The 24,136-nt window shown below is 46.1% G+C and overlaps 1 protein-coding gene across 1 annotated transcript in view; it reads left to right on the top strand.

Annotated features, from left to right (window-relative positions):
* The first annotated feature begins 9,731 nt into the window (after positions 1 to 9,731).
* The window catches only part of Tgm3 (transglutaminase 3), a 38,524-nt gene continuing 24,119 nt past the window's right edge, over positions 9,732 to 24,136 (top strand). Inside the window, exons 1-4 of the mRNA XM_060371396.1 lie at positions 9,732 to 9,810; positions 21,837 to 22,010; positions 22,235 to 22,474; positions 23,083 to 23,201. Of these exons, the coding sequence (XP_060227379.1) occupies positions 9,804 to 9,810; positions 21,837 to 22,010; positions 22,235 to 22,474; positions 23,083 to 23,201 (540 nt within the window). The 5' untranslated portion in view covers positions 9,732 to 9,803. The remainder of the gene's footprint in view (positions 9,811 to 21,836; positions 22,011 to 22,234; positions 22,475 to 23,082; positions 23,202 to 24,136) is intronic.

The raw sequence follows: 24,136 nt of genomic DNA, 5'->3' as shown, positions 1-24,136 counted from the left end.
CAGCCAAATAAAATTCCCTAAGTACTCTGGGCACGGTAGCACATACCTACCTCTTGGGAAGCTGACGCAGGCAGATCAAAAGTCCCACTCCAGCTTGGTCCACATAGTGAGACTGCCTCAAGTAGCTGAGAATCAGCAGTCTATCTCGGGTAGAGAATTTGCCTAGCATGTGCAGAGTCCCGGGCTCAAAATGAGTACCACAAACACAAACAACGAAATCAGCGGCTATAGTTTCCTTCATCATCAGGTTCCTAGTCCTCTCCCCAGAGAAAACCACAGCTAACATCTTTTAAGTCATTCCAGGCATCATCAATCTGTATACAAGGATAACTACATAAATGTCTATTTTTCTCAAGGCTCTAATTTAAATGTAGAATCTGAAAGCTTAGGAGTGGGCTGGGAATACGGAATACATCAGGATCATCTTGATCAGAGACACTCACAGAATCAGGCATGGGGAGAGGTAGCCGTGTTTATTGACGATCACTGTGTCTAATGAGAGATGTTGCTGATGGGTTTCTAGAAGATGAGGTAACGTAATGGCTGAGGGAAAGGTTGACACCTCCCCATGTGAACCAAACCCTGCATCTCCCAAGGTCTCCAAGTGTGTTAGAGACAAGTCTTGACTAGACCCCAAATCCTTAGATAGCTAATGCAAGGCTTCTGTTTTACCCAAATGTTGAGGACACAGAATCTGAGCCAGGGAACATACCGGGAAAGTCAAGAGAAAACGAGTTCTGGGGACTTGCTGTAAGAAGAGAGGAGATTATTTATTACAAGTTGTAACTGACTTAAATTAATATTCTGTTTCCTCTCTTGGTCCCTCAGCAAAGGCCTCACAAATATTTCGAGCAGCAAGCCTTATTTGTATTTTCTAGACATTTTTATGTCAGAGAGGTGAACAAAGCTATCTCTTCAAGTATCTCCCGACTTCCTGTTATCCAGGCTGTCTTCCGGTAGACAGGTTGCAGCCTCCCCGACATATCACTTCTCTGGTTTAAAGTTATCGGCATCCTGCTCTGAGGATCCGTGTTGTGGCTGATAAGCCTCGGCCCTTTAAATTTTATGAGCCTCTTATTTTATGGCTCTCTTTACTGATGTACAAAACTAGGATCTGTATGTGGTGCCTGGGAATCCCCAGGTCGCTCCTGAGAAGTAAGGGACTTTTAGTACTGGATTAACCTGATGAAGACCAACACTCCCAGTTCGGAGCAGCCAGCAGACAGTGGATTTCCCAACCATATATTAAGTACTGTCTGGGGAATCGGCTCAGCACAAGAGAACTTGTCTAGCAAGGCAAGTACAGTTCCTAGCACCGAATTCACTCCTGAAACTCCTTTAATCCTTTAAAGAAATTAATAACAAGTACTGTGGAAGATAATAGGTCCCACCATGACATTTGCATACACACACAATGTGCTTTAGTCATATTTCTTTTTGCCCTCTCGGTCTCCCTTCCAGCCCTCTGCCCTTCCTCCCAAGTAGCTCCCCTTCTACTCGCATGTTGCTTTTTCTTTAAATCCACATTCTGAGTATGAGAAAAATTATGCTGTGTTTGTCTTTTGGACTCTGGCTTATTTCACTTAGCATGTCTTTTTCATTCATTCTCTTGCAAATAACATACTCTCGTTCTTAATTATGGCTAACTAAAACTCATACATATGACATTCGTGGCTTTACCCATTCATCTAGAAACGGGCCAGTAGGCTGCTTCTGCGACTTGGCTGCTCTGAACAGCCAAGTGACACAGTGGGCAGGTGGCTCTACTTTGGACCAACTTCGATTTCTTCAGGTGTGCACCCCTAAGGGTGGCACAGCTGAGGAATCGGCTTTTAGTTACGTCATCCTGCACGTGGTGAGATCAAATGAGAACAGACACCGTGCCCTATGCACTATGGTGCCTTGTTTCAGAAGCTGCCAAAAATTCAATATTGCGGAGAGTTGGTCGGGACAGTGGCTGATAGAAGAGCTGATCGCGTGCCGCAGACCCCGTTCATATGTCCTTTCGTGGATGCCCTCGGGCTTCTTCCTACCCTTCAGCCAATGAGACTGCTCTTCCTTCCACTTTCTCTTATCTTATATCTTTGTCATAGTGGAATGTCCTCTTCCTCGTGAATCTTTACAACATTTAGTAAGCAAATTATACTGATCCCTTTTGCATATTTGTGTTTTATGCGTTCTGCTTCCCTCTCCCTTATCATATCATCATTTTAAAAGGCAGGACCCTACTTCATTAACTCTTCCTCAGAAAAATGATACTCTTCTCCTGTGTACATAATTTATGCATTCTTATTGCAGACACTACAAAACAACCAGGAATGTAAAATATTTGTATTTTGTTACACAAAGTCTACTCTCTATTTGCTAAAGATATATCAAAATTGGATCACTCCAAATCCATGGTCACACAGACTGTCTTAGTTAAACTCAGTGGGTTACAGAACAAGGCAAGGAGACACAATGCAGGGAAGTGGATTGGAGGAAGGAGAGGTGGGAAGGTTGGGGTTGGAGCAATCAGACTGCTTTATATACATGGATGAAGTTGCAAAGAATAATTGTTTTAAATGTGTCTTATACCATACTCTGCATAAGAAGGTGTTGAGGGAGTTTCTGAAAATCAGGAAGTGACTAAAATGGCATGGCAGAGTTCTCACAGTTGGAAGCCCCAGGTGCTCTGGCCTTAGTGTTTGTGACTGACGTGAAAGGAGATCATCAAAGGAAACAGCCCCTGCTTTCTCTTTGGCTCTGCACTTCAGGTCACCATTCTCTGATCTTAGGTGGATCGTTTATCTGTAGGCTTTGGTCCTTTATCAAAAAAAACAAAAAAAAGAAAAGAGTAGCTTGATGGCCTCTGATCTGTTTTCCTCCTGAACATAATTGGGCGAGCTGTCCTTTGCCATTATCATTTCAGGTGTTCTCTTTAGCTACAGCACGCCCTCCAGGTGTGATAGCAGGAACCACACGGGGGAGGGGGGTTCAGTTTCTTTTCTGTGTTTGGTTTACCTACCCGTGCTCAAAAATGGCCAAGACAATTTGGCAAGGAAGCTGATCTTTCCAGCTATCAGCACGTTGAGACCCATACACTTTTAGCTCTAAGAACTTAGGGTGACCACTGGGGCTAAAAGTGGTGCCAAGCCTTTCAGCCTTCCCTACTGATTCCAGGCACCGTGTGTTCCACATAAAGCCACATGCAGCCAGCAGAGTGCAGACTCATGCCTTCTGGCATGGCTGCCTCTCCTTGATCGTCTCCTTCGTGGCTTGTCTGAAATGCATCCTTGTTAATGAGCTGATCTCACTTATCTCCATGATCAGCATCTCTCTCACTCTTTCTGCAAATTCCCTACAGGTGACACACACACCTTTTGACTATTACTTTATCAGCTTCAAAATTTTCTGTTGCTTCTTGTCTGACTTCTCAAGTACGGACATCACTCAGAATTCACTGTGCCACCTGCAGCAGACGAAGACATGTGCACAGACACGAGTTAGAAGGGATTAGCAGATACCCACTCTTCCTACAAGGCTTTCTTTAATTGTGTTTTGGCAGAAGTGAAAATTGGGACACAAACATTGACGTTGATGTTTTTGGCATCAGATCCCAAGATCTGATCAGCCCTGCATTGTTAACACTGTCATCGAGATCAGTAACATTAGCTCCCGGGATGGAAGACCCGGGGGTGGGGGGGGAGCCTTTCTAAGATTGAGGCTTTAATGAACAGAAGGACTGGGGTCAGGCGGATCCTGGTGGGTCCACATTACCTTATGAAGGCAGTTAGCTTCTGTAAGCGAAGTTTCTTAGATGTGAAATGGGATTAGTCATTCCCAGGAACCTTGGAAGTTAATAAATATGGAACTCTTAGTACAGAACCTGACATCAGGAATAGTGATGTGTGTGTGTATGTATGTGTGTGTGTGTGTGTGTGTGTGTGTGTGTGTATGTATGTATGTATGTGTGTGTATGTATGTATGTATGTGTGTGTATGTATGTATGTATGTGTGTGTATGTATGTATGTGTGTATGTATGTATGTGCGTGTGTGTATGTATGTATGTATGTGTGTGTATGTATGTATGTATGTGTGTGTATGTATGTATGTATGTGTGTGTGTATGTATGTGTGTATGTGTATGTATGTATGTGTGTATGTATGTATGTATGTATGTGTGTGTGTATGTATGTATGTGTGTATGTATGTATGTATGTGCGTGTGTGTGTATGTATGTATGTGTGTGTACGTGTGTGTGTGTGTGTATGTATGTGTGTGTGTGTATGTATGTATAGCACTCTCCTCCTGAAATGTCTTGTTACCACGAATTCCCCCACAAATGGCACTAACAGATTTAAAGCACGTATTCTTGGGTACCTGACGCGACACAGGGCGTCTCTGAAGGAGGAGAGCAAGGCCGTGAACCTTGACGTTTACAAGGGCTGTGGTGTAAGTCATCTGGTCCCACAGCACAGTTTGAAGGTGGGGAGAATAGCAGAAAGAGGCAGAATTAGTGTGGACATATTCTAGAAGGCCTAGATGCCAAACTACGAGATTCAGACACTAGGCCACAGAGGCTCAGAAGGGTCATAGTGCGATTTACATGGATCGCGTGTAAGGGAATGTGGTTGTTACTGGATAAAGGAGAAAAGCATCCTCCTTTGAGGTCTTCGTGAGCAGCTGAGGAGTGGCGGGGAGCACGCAGGCCTGAGGTGGAAGCTCTAAGGAGACAGAGCTCAGTACATCCGCGGGTGGGCTTTCCGCCCCTTTCAGTGCCCGTTGACTCTGATTTGTCAGTAGCAGCAGCATATCCTACACTCTGGGAGAACAAGACAGAGTGGACAGCAGCCCTCAGGGAGCTAGCTCCTAATGGATGTCCAGCCAGCCCTGGAGCCACTCCGGGAACTGCCCACATAAGCTGCTCTGAAAGATGTGAGACCCAGAATTAGAGTTGTCAAGAGATTTACTGCAGGGCGGGGCAGGGTGCTGGGGGACCATCGGGGTGGGACAGTTTCTCTTGGTTTTGTTCGTCAATGGTCAATCTTAAAAGGACACAGTGAGAATCCACACACTCCACGTGTTTTAAGGAAGAAAGGTTTATGCTGTGTGTGATGACCTGAGCTCTCAGCCTTCCTATAAATCTCATCTCAGTTGAGTAGGGTAGACGGCTAAAAGAAAGGTTAAATCCACTGGCTTCGTGTGATATCCATAGTTCAGATATGTGCTATGTGATAACATAACTTTGACTGTCAAGTGTCACCAGGAAAACTTTAATCTGTGTCTGTCTCAGCTGCTGATGTTATAGGATTCCCATCAATGAGTGGGGACACCGAAGTTTCTTCAGGAAAACCGCTTTTAATTGCAGATTCAGCCAGACTTCGTTTGACAGACCAAGCCCCAAATACAGTCAGACAGCCTTATAGATTACTGCTTCCTTGCCTCCCGTACATGGTAATATATGATTTCACCGGCTATTTTAAACTCTAGGGTGGGATTCTAATTTGAGGAGGAGGAAGGAGGAGGCTGCAGGAGAGATGGGGTGGGGTGTCACACTCACTTGAGATCACAGATCTTTTTGTGCTTCCGTTTCGCTGATTTTCTTTTCCTTGGTTTTCAGGACCCCCCCGCCATGCTGACACGGTGGCCAAACAAGTGCAGATCCTGGTGGCAGCCACAGAGGCTGTCACGAGAGTCACTCTTCTACATGTTCCTCTGTTCTTTCTCATCCTGGGGAGAGAAGCACGTCAGAGAAGCACGTCACCCCATCTTATCCCCAAGACTGGCAGATAGCCACTCTTTATGCACTGAGCGTTCACACATGTGCATCTGGGACCAGCAACCTGCACATGCAAAGGGGCTACAGGTGACAATGGCACCCTCCATCCCAGGAGCAACCCCCAGCAGAGAAGCAGCCAGACTCTGTGTCAAAGGGACTTGAAAGCACAGGTGGCGACTAGTAATAATCTACTCCTGAATTTTTTCTTTTAAATAAATTATTTTTTATTTTCTTAATTTCCTTTTTAAATTTTTTATAAATGTATACTATATTTACATCATTCTACCCCTTTCCTCTCCTCCCATGTCCTCATCCCATGCTCCCTCTCAAATTCAAGTATTTACGTACAGACACACACAGAGCACTAAATAAACTCAGCAAATTAAATTTATATGTTTATTTAGTGTGTGTTTGTGTGTGTGTGTGTGTGTGTGTGTGTGTAGGTTTGACCACCTGGTGTTTGGTAATCAATTAGGGGACACAACGCCTGGGAAAAACTAATTCTCCTTCCCATCAGTCATACATTGCCGATAGCTCTTCTTCTGGGGGTGAGGCCCTCCAAATGTGTCAGCACATTAACTGGTGTCTGTTGTTCAGTAATATGCAGCCATATTACTGAAATGCCACTGGTCCAGCTCCTCTGCCATTTATAAAGATACACAGCATATGTCTAGGTCTGCTGGCTGTTTAAGACTTTCTGTCCACTGTGATACTCCCTGAGCCTTAGGTGTGGGGCTGATGTTGAAGACGAATCTGGGCTGAACAACTTCTCAGAGTCTGTGCTTTTGGGGTTGTGAAATCTTCAGCACCCTAAATCCCTTAATTAGAGGGAGAAAAAAGGCAAATGATCAATGGGCTTCTCTCTTTAAAAGCCTCCATTTGCGTGTTCCGTCTTACCTAGTGTCTGAGCTTCGGAGTGTGGCCAAGCAGGAATTTCATCCTGTGTATAGCTGGCTGACTCAACTAGGAATTGAAAATCATTTAGCTGAAATTGTGACACAGCTAGCAATTATAGTTTGCCTGCAGGTTGGGGCTGTGGCAGTGGCCATGATGCAATCCTCCAACAGCTAGCATTAGGTTCAGGCAGACTCCCTATTGTACCTGGCTACTGGTGAGTTAACAGGCTGCAGGCTAGCCTGGCTGGACAGCAGTGAAGGGGACAAGAGAAACTGGCCCAAACAATGTCTCAAGGAATAATCCTAGTGACTAAAGAGTGGTTCTGGGTTTTCCTGAAGCTTGGCAACATTTGTGGTCAGACCACAGAGATCGTTGTGAAAGCACTCAGCCAAGGCCACACAGCAGGCAAGCTCTACAGCCTGGATTTGCATCTTGGTCTTCTGAGTCCAATGTCTTTATTCATCTACCACACTGGGGTAAAGGCTGGTCCGTGGGAAGACCACATGACCAGGCATCAGACTAGACACTTATGGGTCCCCTTGCAAAACTTGTGACATTCAGAACCGTGCAATTCTCTAAGGATAATAATAATTCCAATAAGCTCAGCACTGACTTCGTGCACTGGGCTGTGCCAGAGGACGTGCTAATTAAGCTCTTTATGACTCCTTTAATTCTCACAACAGTTGTGCCTCGGTTTTACAGACAAGGAAATGGAAGCTCTGAGTGGGGAAGTGACTTGACAAAACCAGAATGTGGACCCAGGTCTGCATGGCCTTAGGCTCTTCCCCAAGGGCAATGCCACCTGCTTGTCATCTCTGCAGGTTACTTTGTCATATTATTCAAAGGAATGCCCAGGGTCCAATTCCCCTTGGCTCCCAAGCCAACAAAAATACTAGTACTAATGAGTAAATTCTTCCTTCTCTAGTACCACACTCACGAGTATGTGAGGTGCTCCACATTCGTTCATCACATTGGGTCACACAGCAACTTGCAGGGCTCCTGGCAGGATGGATCCTACATAACTAAGGCCTTCCTCAGTGTCACAGCTGGTGGTACAGCAGGGGCCAAAACCACCCTCAAATCCCCACATGGGATTCAGGGCTCTGTGCCAGAGACCTCTGAAGCCTCTGCTGTCTTCTTGGCTAACTACTTGGAGTACGTGCCGAGCTACTTCTCCAAAAGCCATCAGAGCCTGAAAAAGGCCAGGCTCCCTTGTCATGTAGGCTCAGAGACTGAGCAAAGCAGATATGGAGTCGCTTAAATGTGGGTCGCAGTCCTACAGTTGCACAGCCTTGAACTCCTCTGCTTGTCCCCCCTGTACTATAGCAACAACAATAGAACGTTTGTAGGATATGTATGTGAAGGCAGAAAAGGGTAATTTCACCACGTGAAGGCTTTGGCCAGTGTGTGGCCACAGGAACCACTACAAGGATGGTACTAGTTATCACTCTTTTAGTGATTGCTTGATTCATTCACTCATTCACGTATTCAAACAGGGGCCAGTGAGATTGCTCAGTAGACAAGAGTGCTTGGCATGCCACCCTGGCATCCAGACTTAGATCCCTGGAACTCACATGAAAGTCTGGGCATCCTAGGGAGGATGGGAGAGAGAGACAAGAGAATTGCCCAGAACCTTGACAGCCAGCTACCCTAGAGTAGCAGCGTGGCAGAAACAAGAAAGGCCCTGCCTCAACAAGGCAGAAGGAGAGAACAGACTCCCAAAGTTGTTTTTTTTTCCATCTCCACATATGCACTGTAACATAATGAATCCACACGTGCGTTGCATCTCTCTTTCTCTGTCTCTCTTTCTCACACACTAATAAAGATATTTTCAAATTCTTATTCAAACAGCTATGTGCTTTCACCATGTGGCAAGCATCATCTAGGTTTTGAGGAGAAAATTAGTGACATACAGCCTCTGCCTCCAAGGAGCTCAGTCTAGGGGTGGAGACATATTAAGCAGATGGATAGTTGCAGTGCAGTGTATCTTAAACCCTCAATGCTTAATTAATTAATGAATTTATTTATTTATTTATTTATTTATTTATTTGCATTGCTAGAAATTAAATCAGATCCCTCCCCTATCACTGTGCTTCATCCCCACCCCTTTTCCAAGCTAACCTATAACTTGTAATCCTCCCGCCTCAGCTTCTCAAGAACTGTGATTACAGCTGTGCCCCCTCACAGCTACATCTGGAGGTGACTGTGAGCCACTTGATGTGGGTGATGAGAACAAAACTCTGGTCCTCTGGAGGAGTAGCAAAGGCTCTTAACAACCAAGCCACCTCACCAGCACTTAGTCTCCTTTTAAAAACTGACATATGAGCTGGGGCCAAAAAACAGGCCAATGACTCCTCCTACAGTCCTGGAGAGAGCTGGTGGCTGAACTGGAAAGGCGGTGGCTATTTCTGGTGCTTCATGAAAAAAAGACAGTGGTCCCCCTAACCTGCATTCTAACACCATCTGATTTCAAAAGACTTTTGTTTTAGCCCATGGTCAGACACTGGAATAGTCATGTTGAATTAATCCTCCGTCCTTGTGAGGTGGGAGTGTAGACACCATTATCCTCAAATCTAAGCCAAGCTTCCAAGCATCAAATTTTGAGGGATGACCCAGGACCTAACCCAGCACCGGAACTGAGGGCTTTCAGCCCCCAAAAGTACTTTCTGTTACACCCAACCTTGAGCACATGAGCTGTGGCGTGTGGAGGCAGTCAGCCCTAATAATACATGTGCACAGCGAGAAAGGATGCTGCTACGTTGTAGACATTTTCTTATCCCAGAAGCCTTTCTGGCATCAGCCCGGGACAAGTTTCCTAAGCACTGGGGTCCGGAAGTCACTTACCTTTGTAAATAAAATAAGAAATCCTAAGAGCAAAGCATTCAACTTTCTTTCATCTCCTTTCTTCTCTCCGAGCCAGTCTTGCATAAGCGTGATGACCTTCCATTGGGTGACGGGTATGTTGTAAGTGAAACGTTTACAGGCACTGCAGGAATGACCTGGTGCCTCGCCCACCTCATTAGAATTCTAATTGGGGTGTGTAGGAGAGGCTTCTATAAATGGTAAGGCGATCCTTGGCGCCTGTCTCCCCGCACCGTCTCTGTCATTCCCAGAGGAGCCCCAGGAAAGGCAGAAGAAGGCGAACATGAGTGGTGAGTGTGGTGTCTCTCCAGCAGGTCCTTGTGGGAAACCCATACTTCCCTCCGGGTCTGGCAGAGCAGCCAGTTGAGAGAGCTGTCTGTCTTGGGGACTCTGAAAGCTAGGCGCCAGCATTTTAGGGTTATGTTCAGAGGTGACTTTATTCTAGAGTGCCTGCTGGGTTCATCTAACATATTTCAGTGGCGGAACATGGCCAGAATGGATGGAGTGTTGGGAAGGACGTTCAACACAGCTGAAAGTAGCAATCCCTTCGAGGACAGGCTTTGGCTTATTGGTACTGCTTTCACACGTTTGTTGCTACCTATGAAGCCAATCCAGCTAGCACTCTGCATTTCTCAGTACACGCCTGCCAGCTGTCAGTAGCAGAGAGAGGAAAGCAAATTTCACAGTGATACAGGGGCAGGAGAGACACACACACGTGGAAGCTGAGTGTTGAGAAACCATCACCTAGCACGCTCCTAAATAAACGACAGGGCCTGTCACGCTGGCAGGCTCCCCAGCTTGACTTGCTGTGCGGAAGCCCAGGAGCAGACATGGCAAATGTACCTCAAGATCCTGGCTATCCCTACCAACAGCACCGGGGAAGGCAGGCGACTGAAAAGGAACAAGAAGTGCAGGTTTTTTGACTCTCGAGGATTTGGGCCCTGTTAATTACTGCCTATCGTGGTGCTCGGCCCTGGACCTTGACAGCAGCAATGCCAAACCCAAACAAGGCATGAGTCAAATCTGTAAAATAGGGTGAATGGTGGTTAGGAGCACAGAGTACCAACCCAGAGGTGGATATGGCCATGTGAGAAAATCTCAAGATGAGGACTGGACAGAGAATGTTTTTTTTTTTTGGTTTTTTTTTTAACCACCCATCATTCCCTCTCATGAATACAGGCATGGCTGAGATGCTAGTAAATGTCACCAAAAGGGAATGGTGATGTCATCTAGTACACTGACCTTCTGCCAGAAAGAGAGTGAGCCCTGGGAACAGGTAGAGCCTCGTTAAGGTCAAAAAGCAAGTTGGTAGCAAAAATAAAAATAAAAATAAAATAAAAAAAGAACCAAACCGCCAGCACCATGGTGCTTTTCCACTCCGCTGTGTCCAGACCTGAGCTTGTATGGGTTCCCAGCAGGCGAGCGGCCAGAACTTTTTCTGGAACCAGGACTTCAGTTGCTTTCTTGCAGGGAACTGTCAGGAATTCCTCCTGGGTTCCTGACTTCTTTGTCTACATCTACAATCTCCCAAGGGTCTTTCCACATCCTTATTTCAGTTACTTGGACCAGAGAAATATCTATGCTCTCTGAAAAGCAGGTCATCTCTCTGGGCTCCATATCTTGAGACCCCAGCCCCCGCACAAAAAAAGTTTTTGCATTAAAGACCAGCTACCTCCCCCCTGCCCTAGCTCAATGGCCCCCTCACCTTGCTCAGCACCTGCTACCCACTCCTCAGAGGCCGAGCCCGCTTGCCGTTTGGGCTGCTCTAACTGTACTTAGGATCGTATTCAGGAGCAGGGCTGGTGAATGGATTGGCTTTCAGCCCTGTGCCTTCTAGTGGCCTTAGACTCCTTACCCTGTCAGTCTGTTTCCTTACCTCTATAGCGGATTGTACTTGCCTAGGGGAGTGTTTAACACAACTTATTCACACTTGGGATTTTGTTTAGTGAGCCTGTTTCCTACTTCCCGTGGGATCTTAAGAAAACCTTTTGAGAAGGTGCCAAAGGAGAGCAGAAGGAGGAGAATTGGTACGATCAAGATACATTGTTTCCATGTATGGAAGGGCCAAAGAATAAATAGAGGATACTCTGATTTTAAAAAGACAAAATCCCATCTACGGCCATATCACCCTGAACGCACCTGATCTCGTCTGATCTCAGAAGCTAAAAAGACAAAACCCCTGAGATGAAATCCATCCTCTACACCCAGGTGATTTCCAGAGCAGCCCTTCTGTTAAGTTCCTCCCTAGCACACGTCACTCCTCATCTCCCTTTCACCTGTTTCAAGGTATCCTTGAGTCCATGCACGCTTCATGTTCACCTCCAATGGTTTCCCTACGTGACCTCTACCCTGCAGGGCTGTGATGTGACCATGGGGCAGCCAGTCTCCTCCCCGGGGCCAGCGTGCCAGGCTGGGGTGTGTGCTGGAGTTTGGAAAGTCTTTCTGGATCAGTCAGGGGGAAAGGGAACTGGGCTGTGTCTCCTGGCTGAGAGATGGCTTCCGAAGGAAACGGCACTACCTCTGCTGAGCCTTCCTCCCTTGGGAGAAGTTGGTAGCAGCTTCTCCCCTGCCTCCCCCGGGGAGCAGCTGCACAACTCATTAGTGTGAAGGAGCTTTGACAAGTATGAAATGATGCATAGGCCTAAGGTAACTATTCTCAGCCCTGGCTATACATTTAGAATCCTCAGGAAAGCTGCTTTTTAAATGCCAGAGATGCTCCGAATCTGGGGATCCTGGTTTGATTGGTTTGGGAAACTCTTGGATCGGGACATCACTCTCCTGTGTGTAGAAGCTTGAAGCCCCTGTCAGGAGAAGTTTCGTGTAATCTCTTTGGAAAGGAAGCATGGGGAGTCTTTCGCCTCTTACCTGTCAGCATGATGCCTGGGCATGGAGTTGGCTGCGGTTAGTGCCTTCTCTCTGCCAGCCTCCGCGGCACCAGGGTGGTTGGCTGCAGCTAGCAGATTGGAGTCAGATTTTTGTCAAGTAAAATTGGATTCCAGCTTAGGCCTAGGTTCTGTCTGAGCTTGTGATGTTGGAGAAATGAGTCCGCCCAGCTGAACTTATAAGTCCTCCATCTGTAAACTGCCAGGCAAGTGCAGTGCTCAGTGCCTGGCAGAGAGTGAGAGCACGCCAGCCTTCCCAACCCTGTGTTGTTTTGCTGTGACAGGTGAAGTACTCAGACACATGTGTTCTCCAACCTTTAGGGGTAACCTGAGAAGAGGTGGGTGTTGAGGTCTCACTGCTCCCTTTGGACTGTTGAGGCACCCACAATTCAGATATTGAGGTCCTTACCCAAGGCCTCTCAGCCTGTCTAGGGTTTCTTTTCACCCCAGGAAACTTTACCAGATCCTTCCTCTGCCTACTGACAGATCCTGGCCTTGGGTGCCAGGAAATGTGGCTACGCGCGCTGTACCTGGCTTGGGGGGGGGGGGGGGATGCTCAAAGCAATTGACACAGGCTGGAAAGGGAGAAAGGAGAATGTGTCTGGCAGTGAGTCCAGGAGCCAGGGAGTGGCTGCCCAGGGCTGGGAGCCTGAGGGAGTGGCGCTGGGAGTGACTCAGTGACTCGGCTATGAGACCTGGCTTCTAGGCCTAGCTCTGCTTCTAAACCACTCTGTGATTTCAGTGGATCACTTCTGCTATTTTGGGGTGGAGTTTGGAGGATCTGGATTGTCTGAAGTATAATATGGGAATTATATTGAATTATATCACTATTTATCAAGATGTCCATTGCAATCCTTTTCAGATTGTGGACATCAGGTTAGTAGACTGTGATCTGCATATTTTGCGAGGTGATGGAATTGAGAAAATATCAAAGTATATTATGGTACTCAGTTACAGATCAATGTAAAAGAACACTACAATGTCTTTCTTGGTGAAGTTGCTATCCTGAAATCCAGGCAGCTAAGTGACCTTTAGAATTTCCTTTAGTTGGGACTGCAGAGCTGTCTCAGTGGGGGTTTAGAGCACTTGTTCCTGCAGAGGACCCAGGTTCAGTTCCTAACACTCCTGTGTTATCTCAGCCATGCATAACTCCAGTTCCAAGGCATCTGATGACCTCTTCCGGCCTCTGAGGGCACCCGGTATGCACATAGTTCACTGACATCCATGCAAGTAAATCACTTCCACACATAAAACAATACATAAAATATCATTTTATTAGCATTAATTAACTTCAGAAGTCTATAGGATAAGAATGCACCTTTGTCTAAAGAAGATGTTATAAGGAGCAGAGTCCAGACAAGTGTGTGCGGGAGCCCAGCCCCCTAAGCGTCAGTCCCGCCATGCTGGCACCCTGCCGGCTCCTTTTTCAGCCCAACACTTACCAGCCACGGCATCCCAACTGTCTGCTGCCAGCAATTCCTTTATAGAGCAGGGCTGATAAGGGTCTGTTTGGCTGATAGTAATCTCCTTTCACAGCCTGGCATCTTCTCATGCTGTCCTGCCAGACGTGAGCCACAGAAGAGATGGGCAAGGGATATAACCACGGGGTCATAGGATTGGGTTTACTTGTAAATGATCGTGAGCCCCCATAAAACGGCGACTTGGAAAAATAAACAATAGAGAAGTTCATTTCCTCGTGAGAGAGCTGAATGTAGGTGTATCTGGGAGGGGAAGGGAAAGCATAACTCTCAGAGCAGAGGCTCTAGCCAGCCTCACACCTCACTTTCACACATGGCCCCGTGTAATCTGAGATGGCCATTGTAGTTCAATCACATCCTTCTACAGGATGGAAGAAGGGGGAGGAAAAATAGGCCAAGCACATCTGCCAACTGCTGTTAAAGAGGTTCCTTGGGTGGGTATGAAGGTAATGACGAGGTGATGTCATCTCAGCATGGGGAGGCTGAGGCAGGAGGATCAAAAGTTCAGGCAAGCTTGGGCACGTTCAAAGTGGTATAGACGTAGAATGGGGTCATCCATTCAAGGCCCTCCTGGGTTATATAGTGAGACTGTGTCAGAACCAAAAGTCCTCTTTAAAAGAATTGAAGACAGAACTTCAAAGAAATGCTTGCTTCATTAAAGCACCTTTCGCAACAGCCAAAATGTAGAAACAAACCGTGTCCATCCACTGAGTAGAAGATACACAAAATGTGGTTTATTCGTGTAATGGAATATGGTTCAGCCGTAAGAGAAGCTGTCCATACACTCTGCAGTATGAATGAGCCTTGAAAACATGGTAAAAAATGCAAGAAGGCAGACCTAAAGACCGCCCCATGCTGTGTGATTCAGTTTATATCAGATGTCCGGAACAGACAAAACCCTAGCAGTGGGAAACAGACCAGCAGTCAGAAGACAGGAGGGAGTAAGGAGTGACGATTATGGGCAGGAAGCATCTTTTGGAAACTAGATAGAGTTCACGGGACAAACATACAAATATAATAAAACCCACTGAAGTGTACCTTGAAACGTTCAAGATGTCAGTTTATTTCCTATATGCATATTTCTGCAATTTAAATGAGACTCATTGGAATGTCCAGCCTACAAGTCACTGGTCAGACATGAGTCATGTGCACCCAGCTTCAGCTAAGGGAACCTGTGAGACGCACAGCCTGTTAAAATGGGACTTTTGTTAGGAAGAGGGAGCAAGCGTACATTGGGATAGAATTTAGCAGCCTCTCCGTTAGGAATGCTGGTGACACTGATATTTGGGGTGCAGGTGAGAAATGTCTTTAGCCTGACACCAGAGCAGTAAGTCAGCCCAGTGCGAAATTGTGAGGTGGCCTGGAGTGAGACAGCTGGGGAATTGGCTTGGAGGCAGCTGCTTTTCCAGGTCTCCCCATCTTCATGCTTAGAAAGCTTATAAGTTTTCTTGGGATTCTTTTCCCTCTTTTTTCCCCCAGTGGTAGGACTCAAACCCAGAGCTTTGTGCAGTCTAGCCTAGTGCCTTGAAGCAAAGCTATCCCACCAACCCTTCTTTTTCCTGCTGATGATTTTTAAGTGTGTGACGTGATTTCAGGCCAGTAAGATTCTCTCTTCGTCTCTTTCTTTCACCCAAACTGCCATAGAAAACAGCTCAGACTAAAACATAGTCATGTGCCTTCAACATGAAGAGACTCTGTGAGGGCTGACACCTTCGCCCCTTTCCTTCCTATTCTTCTGGCAAAGCAGAAGAGGGGTGCTCTATCAGAGCAATGAGATGGGCATAGCCGGGCCCTCCTGGCCCCCCACAAATGTGAGTCCCTGATTTAGAGGTTCATGGGAGGGACAAGGTCAGAGATAGGCAGCTGGTGGGAGGATGCTTTTTGAACACACAGCCTTCCTGTGCAGCTCTCCTTGGGACAGCAAGGCAGACCACTCTGTTCATTCCCTGTCCTTCACTGTCCCTGAAGATTGCCCTCTGAGACCATGTTTCTTCCCCTGTGAACACTGTCCCTGTTGGTTAGGATTCAATGTCAGGGTAGACCGTGCAGCCTGGGGACCCCTCACCACCCACCTACGCGACCTTCTGGATTCTGAATCTTACGTGGGACCTATTCCCAAGAGAAGAACTCGGGACACAGTGTCAGAGTAGAGTCGGTAATATCTGGTGAAAAGGAAACACTGCTCCCTTCCAGTCTGCTTACAGCGCTTCTGGTTACCAAATGGGGGAAGCTTCCACACCAGCCAATTCTCTCACAGCATTAACTAGGTGTCCTATGGCTGAACTCAGTCTTGACACTGGAGTTAGCACAAACTCTATGGGATAAGCGCTCAGTTTCACAGGGCTGTGTTAACCCCGTGGATTTGAGAAGAAAGACCACCTACCCAAATTATAGCCAAATTAAAGCAAGTTCTATTTGTGTACGCATCAGAGCCAAACTTGTGGCTGTCTCCCCCTAGGGTGGGGTTTATGAGACCAGCCCCAGGCCTATTTCTCAAACCCCTTTTATAGAGCAAAACCAAAAGGTAGGGGAAAGCATGGCTACAGAAGCGAGACCAGACAACCAGGATTTTACAAAGCAGTTAAGGAGAGAGATCTTCCTGGAGCGTTTGTTACAGAACATTTCATGGTTACAGGGTGGTGTGCAGCCCAGCTCTGAGGGACAGAGACTTAAGTTTTACAGTAAATAAAACTTTAACCTGACTACAGACTCCTAGGAACAAAGTAAGGTGGGGCTGGTTTCTCAGCTTCCTAGTACCTTGCTTTGACCAACCAGCTACAAAATTGGGAGGGAGTTGTCCACTCAAGATGAAAGATATGCTAGAGTATCTCGTAGAACTCGGGAAAACAAGGCATTCACTAGACTATCAGTTTCTTATCAAAGGTCAGGCCAGTTAGATGGAGAGACACGAAGGGCAAAGGAAGTCCTCACCCTCCTAGCATCTCTGATATTCTCCAGCACAGAAGCTCTTCAAGCTCTCTTTTCCGATTTTATGAAGGCTTCATGACATAGGCATTCTTGATTGATTACAGAGTTAGTTAATGATTAATGATGACCATAGTCATTGATGATCATGTCACTTTCTCCTTTCTGAAGAGCAGGGTCATGATACTGAACTCTCCAGCCCTCTGACCACATGGTTGGTTTCCCAGGCAATCAGCCACTATCCTGAGGCTGTTGGAAGCACCCAATCACCAGTTATCATTAGTTCAAAAAGACACTCACCCTTTCCAAGATTCCTAATGTTTTAGGAGACTTATGCCAGGAAAAGGCAGAGACCAAATGTACATTTCTGATTCTGTCACACAGTGTAGTCCCTGTTCTGCTGATTTCTGGGTACCGGGTGGGAGGCCTTGTCTCCTGAGCTTGTTTTCAATTGTCAAAGTTCATGGATGGCACACATAATGGAGTCTCTGTGTGGTCAACCAATGAGGCACCGCATGCTGGGGACAAATGTGAGTCAGCCTTTCCTTCTTCCTACAGCTCAGGGAAGCCTTGCATATCTCACAAAACTACTCATGACTCTCGTGTCTGTGTATCTACCGTAACCCACTCAAGAATGGGGTAACTATGACCAAGGCTTCCCCTCATCTTGGCTCTTTCATCTGTAAGGCAGGTGACTCCGAATGCAGCTCACAGCGTTAATGGGCTAAGCCAGGTAAAGACCTGGGGTGCTGGTAAGCACATCAAAGCCCAGTAAACTTCAGCTAATGCTCTAGTCATCATCACGATGACCGCACTGCACCTGACCTGTGTGCGGCATCCCTGGTAGGAAGGACCAGGTCCTTACAGCCCCGGCACCCTGAAGTTCAGTCTCGTCTTGAGCATTCCTTCAGAGCACAGCCCATGGTCTCTACACTGAATGAGGAAGACACAGCTGCAGCAGAGAGCACAAATGTTAGGAGAGCGAAGAAGGGTAGACCTGTTGGAGGGGAAACAGATGCCAACCATAAATGTGGATCTCTCCACCCTTCTAGCCTTCCCTGTTCTCAACAGAGAGCCATCTGGGGTACACCTTCTGCTCCCAAACAGCTCATGGTCTAGCAGAGTGAGCTTTACCTCCTGGCATGCATCATTTTGGGGATGAAGAAATCCAGGGAGGCTCGGGACTTCTGAAATTGCATGTCGCACTAAGCCCTTCTTTTCTTTTCTTTCCTTTTCTTTTCTTTTCTTTTCTTTTCTTTTCTTTTCTTTTCTTTTCTTTCCTTTCCTTTCCTTTCCTTTTCTTTTCTTTCCTTTCCTTTCCTTTTCTTTTCTTTTCTTTTCCTTTCCTTTCTCTTCTCTTACTTTTTCTTTTATTTTCCTTTCCTTCCCTTTCTTTTCTTTCCTCCTTCCTTTCTTCTTTTTCCCCCCTTATTTATTTGTATTTGCTTTCTTTTGTGTTTGTTGAGGCAGGATTTCTCTATGTAGCAGCCTCTGGCTTTCCTAGAACTCACTTTGTAGACCAGGCTGGTCTTGAACTCAGAGATTCACCCACCTCAGCCTCCTGAGTGCTGAGATCAAAGGCATGTGCCACCATCCAGCAAAGCCCCTCTTTTCTTTGAAACAAGACAAAAAGCAAATCTCTACCACTTCTCAGCATCTGGGATGCTCAGAAGGTAGTGAGCAAAATCATAGAAGACAGGGTTTTTGAAAATGGGTGACCATTGCCCTAGACAGACCTAGTCCCTAGTCCCTAGCTGTATACAGCTCTGTACATCTGCCAGGCAGTGTCCTAGGTCTGAGCTGTCTCAATCTGAGACTATGTACAGTGATGTCCCCTAAGTTGTATAAAAATGCTTTAACTTATTCTTTCAATAAATGTTTGTGGAGTGAGTGAATGAATGCATGAATGAATAGGAAATTTATGAATGAAAAAAATATTTAGTACCCTGATCCAGTGGCAGGATCACATTGTGATTCTCCAAAAGCAGTGTTTGGCTCACCATCCCAGAGAAAGAGCTCATTTGTCTGAAGTTGCTATGGTAGAAGCTCCTGTCTCAGACCCCCCATTTTCTCCTTCAGGACAGGACCCCTGCTCTAGACAGGCAATTATACCTCACTTCCTAGAGCCTGTGGAGCCTTTTTGTCTGGAATGCAGAATGTCCTTTGGTATCCAATGAAGCTCTCCCCTCCCAAGGTCTATGTGAATTGCCATACTTAGGAGGCATGGTGTGGTGATTTATATGTGTACATCATGTGTTGTTAAATTCTGGTTGAACATTTCCATCTCCTCAAATACTTTTCATTTCTAACAATCACAGGACTCCTTACTCCTATCTGGCTGTAACTTGGTGCCCACTGGTCAGCGCTTCCCCAGCTCTCTGTCCATTCGTAGCCTCCAGTCTCTGGCCAGCACCATTCTTCCCTCAACTTCTATGAAATCAGCCTTTCCGTGTTCCACAAGTGAACGAACCACATTGTACTCTGTGCCTTGCTTCTCACACTTAACATAATGTCCTCTAGCTCTACCCACGCTTGTCCCAGAAAATGAGACTTCATTTTTCTATGTCTGAGTAACATTTCACTGTCTATGTAGATACCACATTTCTTTATCCATTCATGAACAGACTTGTGCTTAGGAATGTTTAAAATAAGCTAGTCTGGATTACACAGCAAGATCCTGACTCCTCCCCACCGAAAGCTAAAATAAACATGGAAGTAGAGATTTCCTTCTAGTTATTCCATTTCTCTGATACATACTGATGGTGTGGTTGCTCAATCATAGGGCAGTTCAACTTTTAATTTGTCTTGAAGGACCTCCATACTGTTTTCTGTAATGGCTGCAGTGTAATAATTTTCATTTTTACCAACAGTGTATAAGGGTTTCTTTTTTATTATCTCATATCATTTCTTATCTTTTGTATTTTGGGTAGTATTGATTCCCACTGGGATAATATTTTACAGTAATATTTCACTGTGATTTTGACTTGCATTTCCTGGTGATTAGATATGCTGAGTACCACTTTTTTTCTTTTTCTGCTTTCTTTTAAGGCCAAATCTTTTCAGTAAAGCCTTTCTGATCTCTACAGACTCTGATCTCTACACACACACACACACACACACACACACATATACACAGATATATGTGTGTGTGCACACACACAAACACACACACTTTTCTCTTGTTTCCACTTCCTGTGTACCTTTAGTTGAAAGAAAATAGATTCTTCCCATACCATCATTCCCCATAGTTTTCTCTTGTCTTATCTGTGGAAAAAGACCTTTCTTTTTCAAACTACATTTCCCATGTTTCTCTTCCCAAAGTGTCTAACAGTGCTTTACAAATAATAGGTTTCTCACACACGCACAAACAACACACTTTGAATATCCTACAATTACCTTGTTATATAGACTACATTTTGAGCTGTATTCAAAACAGGTTTTGGTTATCTATCTATCTTTGTTTTATGTGTGTGGCTGTTTTGCCTGCATACATGTCTGTGCATGACCTGTGTGCTCAGTGGCCTGCAGAAGCCAGATAAAGGTATAAGGTCCCCTGAATTGGAGCTACATACAGTTCTTAGCCCCCAGTGGATTCTGGGTCCCTAACTGGGTCCTCTGGAAGAAAAGCCAATGCTCTTAATTATTGAGCCATCTCTCCAGGCCCCAAGACAGTTATTTTTTGATGTTAGCTTTTCTTTGTTCATTTACATATTACTTCATTCCCTGTGTGTCTGATCAGTCAAGTGGTATGTTAGGCATCAAAATATAAAGATCAAGAAAGTGTATCCTCACAGACAGTCTGTCAAGCCATACAAATTGGAATGATTTCTGACCCCGGGACATGTCATCATATGTTCATCAAAACTCTACTTCATCATGAAAACAAAGGCCAGTTTGGTCTGCAGAGGAATGAGTGGTGTAACATCCCAGCCATAACTCAAAAGAGTAAGACTTCTCAGCAAGTTTGTTTGAGCTAAATATCTTATATATCACGTTATGTCTCATAAGCCTCATGTAGTTTCACTCCATTGCTTCCACGATCATCTGAGGAGAAGGGGAGGAGGATGTGTTCTGGGAGATTCGTCCTTGGAAGCACTTTTCCTAGAGAGCACTTACAAGTCATTGCTGCTAACATCCCCCCACCTCCAAGCCTGTCAATGCTGCTTAGGGGCATGCTTGGTCTCTCTAGCACCCAAGGATTTAGTGAATACAGAGATAAAGCTAGAATATACAGAAGTAAGCACTGGTAAAATGCATTTGGGTGTTAGAGAAATCGCCTCCTCTCAGATCTGTTGGAGCTCTGAGGAGATCGCTCTTTTCTTTCCCTCCCCCCCCCCCCACCGTGTGTGTCCTGGAGTGCACTGTTTGCGAGTGTGTTTGGGAATGTCTTGTCTACGGTTATCCGGGCGCCTTTCACAGTCCCCCCCACCACATTTCCCAAGGAAGGTCTTTCCCTGAATCTGGAGCTTGCTGTTTCGTCTACATTGCCTCGTGAGCAAGCCCTGGATTCCCGCCTGTTTCCAGCCCTGGTCCTGGGGCTACAGGTGCAGACCACCACACCCAACTGTTAATGTAGGGCTTAGGACCTGAACCTAGGTCCTCTCACTTTCACAGCGAGTACTTTACCACCAAACTGTCTCCCCAGTCTCTCCTGGCACGGTTCTTCTCGCCAGTTGAGTGATATTTCCCTGAGTGTTCAGCCTACTTACACCTCAAGGCCTAATAACACGTCATCAGGTGCAAGGAGAGACTCGGGCAGAGGCAATAGTGTATGCCTTGGCTTGGCCGTCTGGAAGGCAGGACATTTATGTGATCTTGGGTCACGTGAGTTGAAGTATTTGAGTACAGAAAGGCTGAATGGGATCAAGTGATGACCATTCTGCCATGCAGAATCAAAGCTTTTGTGTCTTCACGGGATTGCTTCTAGACCTTCAGCTCTACCTTGCCCCCTTTCTCTTGGATGCCCTTTTGGCCTGCTGCACGCTTCTCCCCTTCCCAACAAGGCTTCAGCTTCTACTCTCTGTCTCACAGCTTTAGAGATCCAAAATGTCAACTGGCAGATGTCTGTGAACCGGAGGGCACACCACACAGACAAGTTCTCCAGCCAGGACTTCATCGTGCGGAGAGGATACCCCTGGGAGATGGTATTAGTCTGCAACCGACGTCTTGAGTCTGGAGAAGATCTGAATTTCATCGCCTCCACAGGTACTCACTCTGCCCCCTCCACACACGAGTCCTGAGTTGCCCATTGGGCTCTGGGCTACTGTTGGAAATCAGAATGAAAATACATTTGTGTTATCCAATGGTCTTAGGTGGCCATGACCCACAGGTTGAGAGCCACTGGCCTAGAGAAACTTTCAGTAGCATCAAGGCCTGCTTTCTCTCTGAAGCACCCCTTTGTTGGCTTCACTTTTCTCTCTCTTTGACAGGCCCCCAGCCCTCAGAGTCAGCCAGGACAAAGGCTGTTTTTTCGGTCTCCGAGAGAAGTACCAGCGGCTGGAGCGCAGCGCTCAAGGCCAACAATGACAACAGTCTGGTCATCGCTCTTGCCAGTCCTGCCAATGCCCCCATTGGGTGGTACACACTGAATCTGGAGCTCTCCTCCAGGGGCAGGGTCGCCTCTCTGAGGCTCGGCACGTTCGTACTGCTCTTCAACCCGTGGCTGGAAGGTATTCCCACACGGCCCTGACAGAGCAGCGAGTGTGGAAGGGAAAGATGGTTAGGGTGGGCTCCCTGTGGACTGCCTAGATCTGACTGGTGAAAGTTAGTGGGCTGTGGAAGGAGCAGAAAAGCTGCTGCTCAGAAGCTCTGCACTCACCAGCTGTGCGAATCTTAGCTCATCCTCCAATTCTTCCCCGTTAAGTGCACATCATACTGTTATTTTCTGGGGCTTCTGTGGGGATTGTGGGGACTTTATACACTGTAAAGAATGACAAATTGTAAGAGGCAGTGACTACGGTAAAATTCTACCATGTGGCAGTACCCCTTTATCTGAAGGAGCAAATATCTCAGCCTTGGGTCCAGTATTTAGACTCTCAGGCCAGCCTCGCTGCTCTTTCAAGCCTGAGTGCCCACAGTGAGAGCTGGAAGCCTGATAGCCCAAGACTTCTTCATAGAGATTGGGGGATAGACCCAAAGTGACTCTTGCTCTAACCCCAACACCAGTTTTCAGGAGTGGGGAGAGAACTGATTTCATTGGTTCACTAAGTTATCTTTGTTTGTTTGTTTGTTTGTTTGTTTTTCTGTGTGTGTGTGTCTGTGTATATGTGTGTAATAGCGGATGATGTCTTTATGAGTAACCACGCCGAAAGACAAGAGTATGTTGAAGAAGATTCTGGCATCATCTACGTGGGCAGCACAAATCGAATTGGCATGGTTGGCTGGAATTTTGGACAGGTAAAAAGACCATAAGAAAGCTGGCGTTACCTCCCTAATGCCCAATATGCTCAGGGCTTATAGCAGAGTTTGCCTGTTTTTCTGCTCTTCTATCTGTTTATTCATTTGGAACACATTCGTTGATTGCCTACTCTGTTCTGAGCCCTAAGCTGAACGCCAATGATATAGATGAATAAATTTCCTGCTCCAAAGGAGTCACAATCTAGTAGGCTAGGTGGACTCATTACTGAATTGATGGGGTGAAATATTTCTGATGCCATGACACACAAATAAGAAAAAGGCACAGCAAGGAATCCCAGGACAATAATGTAGCTCCCTCTTTCCATCTCACACAAAAAATGTGATAAAGCTCCATCATTGTGCATATTTGGCCTTTCACAGACAATAGCCTTTGTTTTACATTACCATCTGAGTCCAGAGAGTTCCCACAGTTTCTCAACTTAGAAAATGTTTAGGAACGCCTTTTCGCTTTTTATTTTCCAGGTGATAAGTAAAGGCATCAGAATGAAGTACCTTGGGTAGCCAGGGTACCTACACACAGAGAAGTGGGTGGGCAGGTTCCTGTTGGCCCATGTCAGGTTCCACTATGCAGCTAACTATAGCAATTTCCTAAGTTGAGTCTGTGTGTTGACTGCATTAAAAAAAAAAAAAAAAGATGAGGATAAAAGCATATGATACACCGAGGGGTGGGAGCAGGGCTATTTTTGGTGGGATGCTTTGTGAAAGCCTTTCTTAAGAAGGCGCTTTTGAGCCTGGAGAGGTAGCTATCTTGCAGAAGAAGGTTTCACGAAGAAGGAGAAACAAATGCAAAGATGTATGGCAACAAGAGCTAGTATGTGGAACAGCTCACGTGTGCCTGATTTTGTAAAAACGAGCTTTACATATGTGTTCGGCCACACATTTTATTTTTATACCTAGCTTTCCAAGAATCTAAA

This window comes from Meriones unguiculatus, chromosome 18 (genome assembly GCF_030254825.1).
Source record: "Meriones unguiculatus strain TT.TT164.6M chromosome 18, Bangor_MerUng_6.1, whole genome shotgun sequence".
Classification (NCBI taxonomy): Eukaryota; Metazoa; Chordata; class Mammalia; order Rodentia; family Muridae; genus Meriones; species Meriones unguiculatus.
The sequence above is the reverse complement of the archived record's forward strand: the minus strand, read 5'-3'. Positions and strand labels throughout refer to the sequence as shown.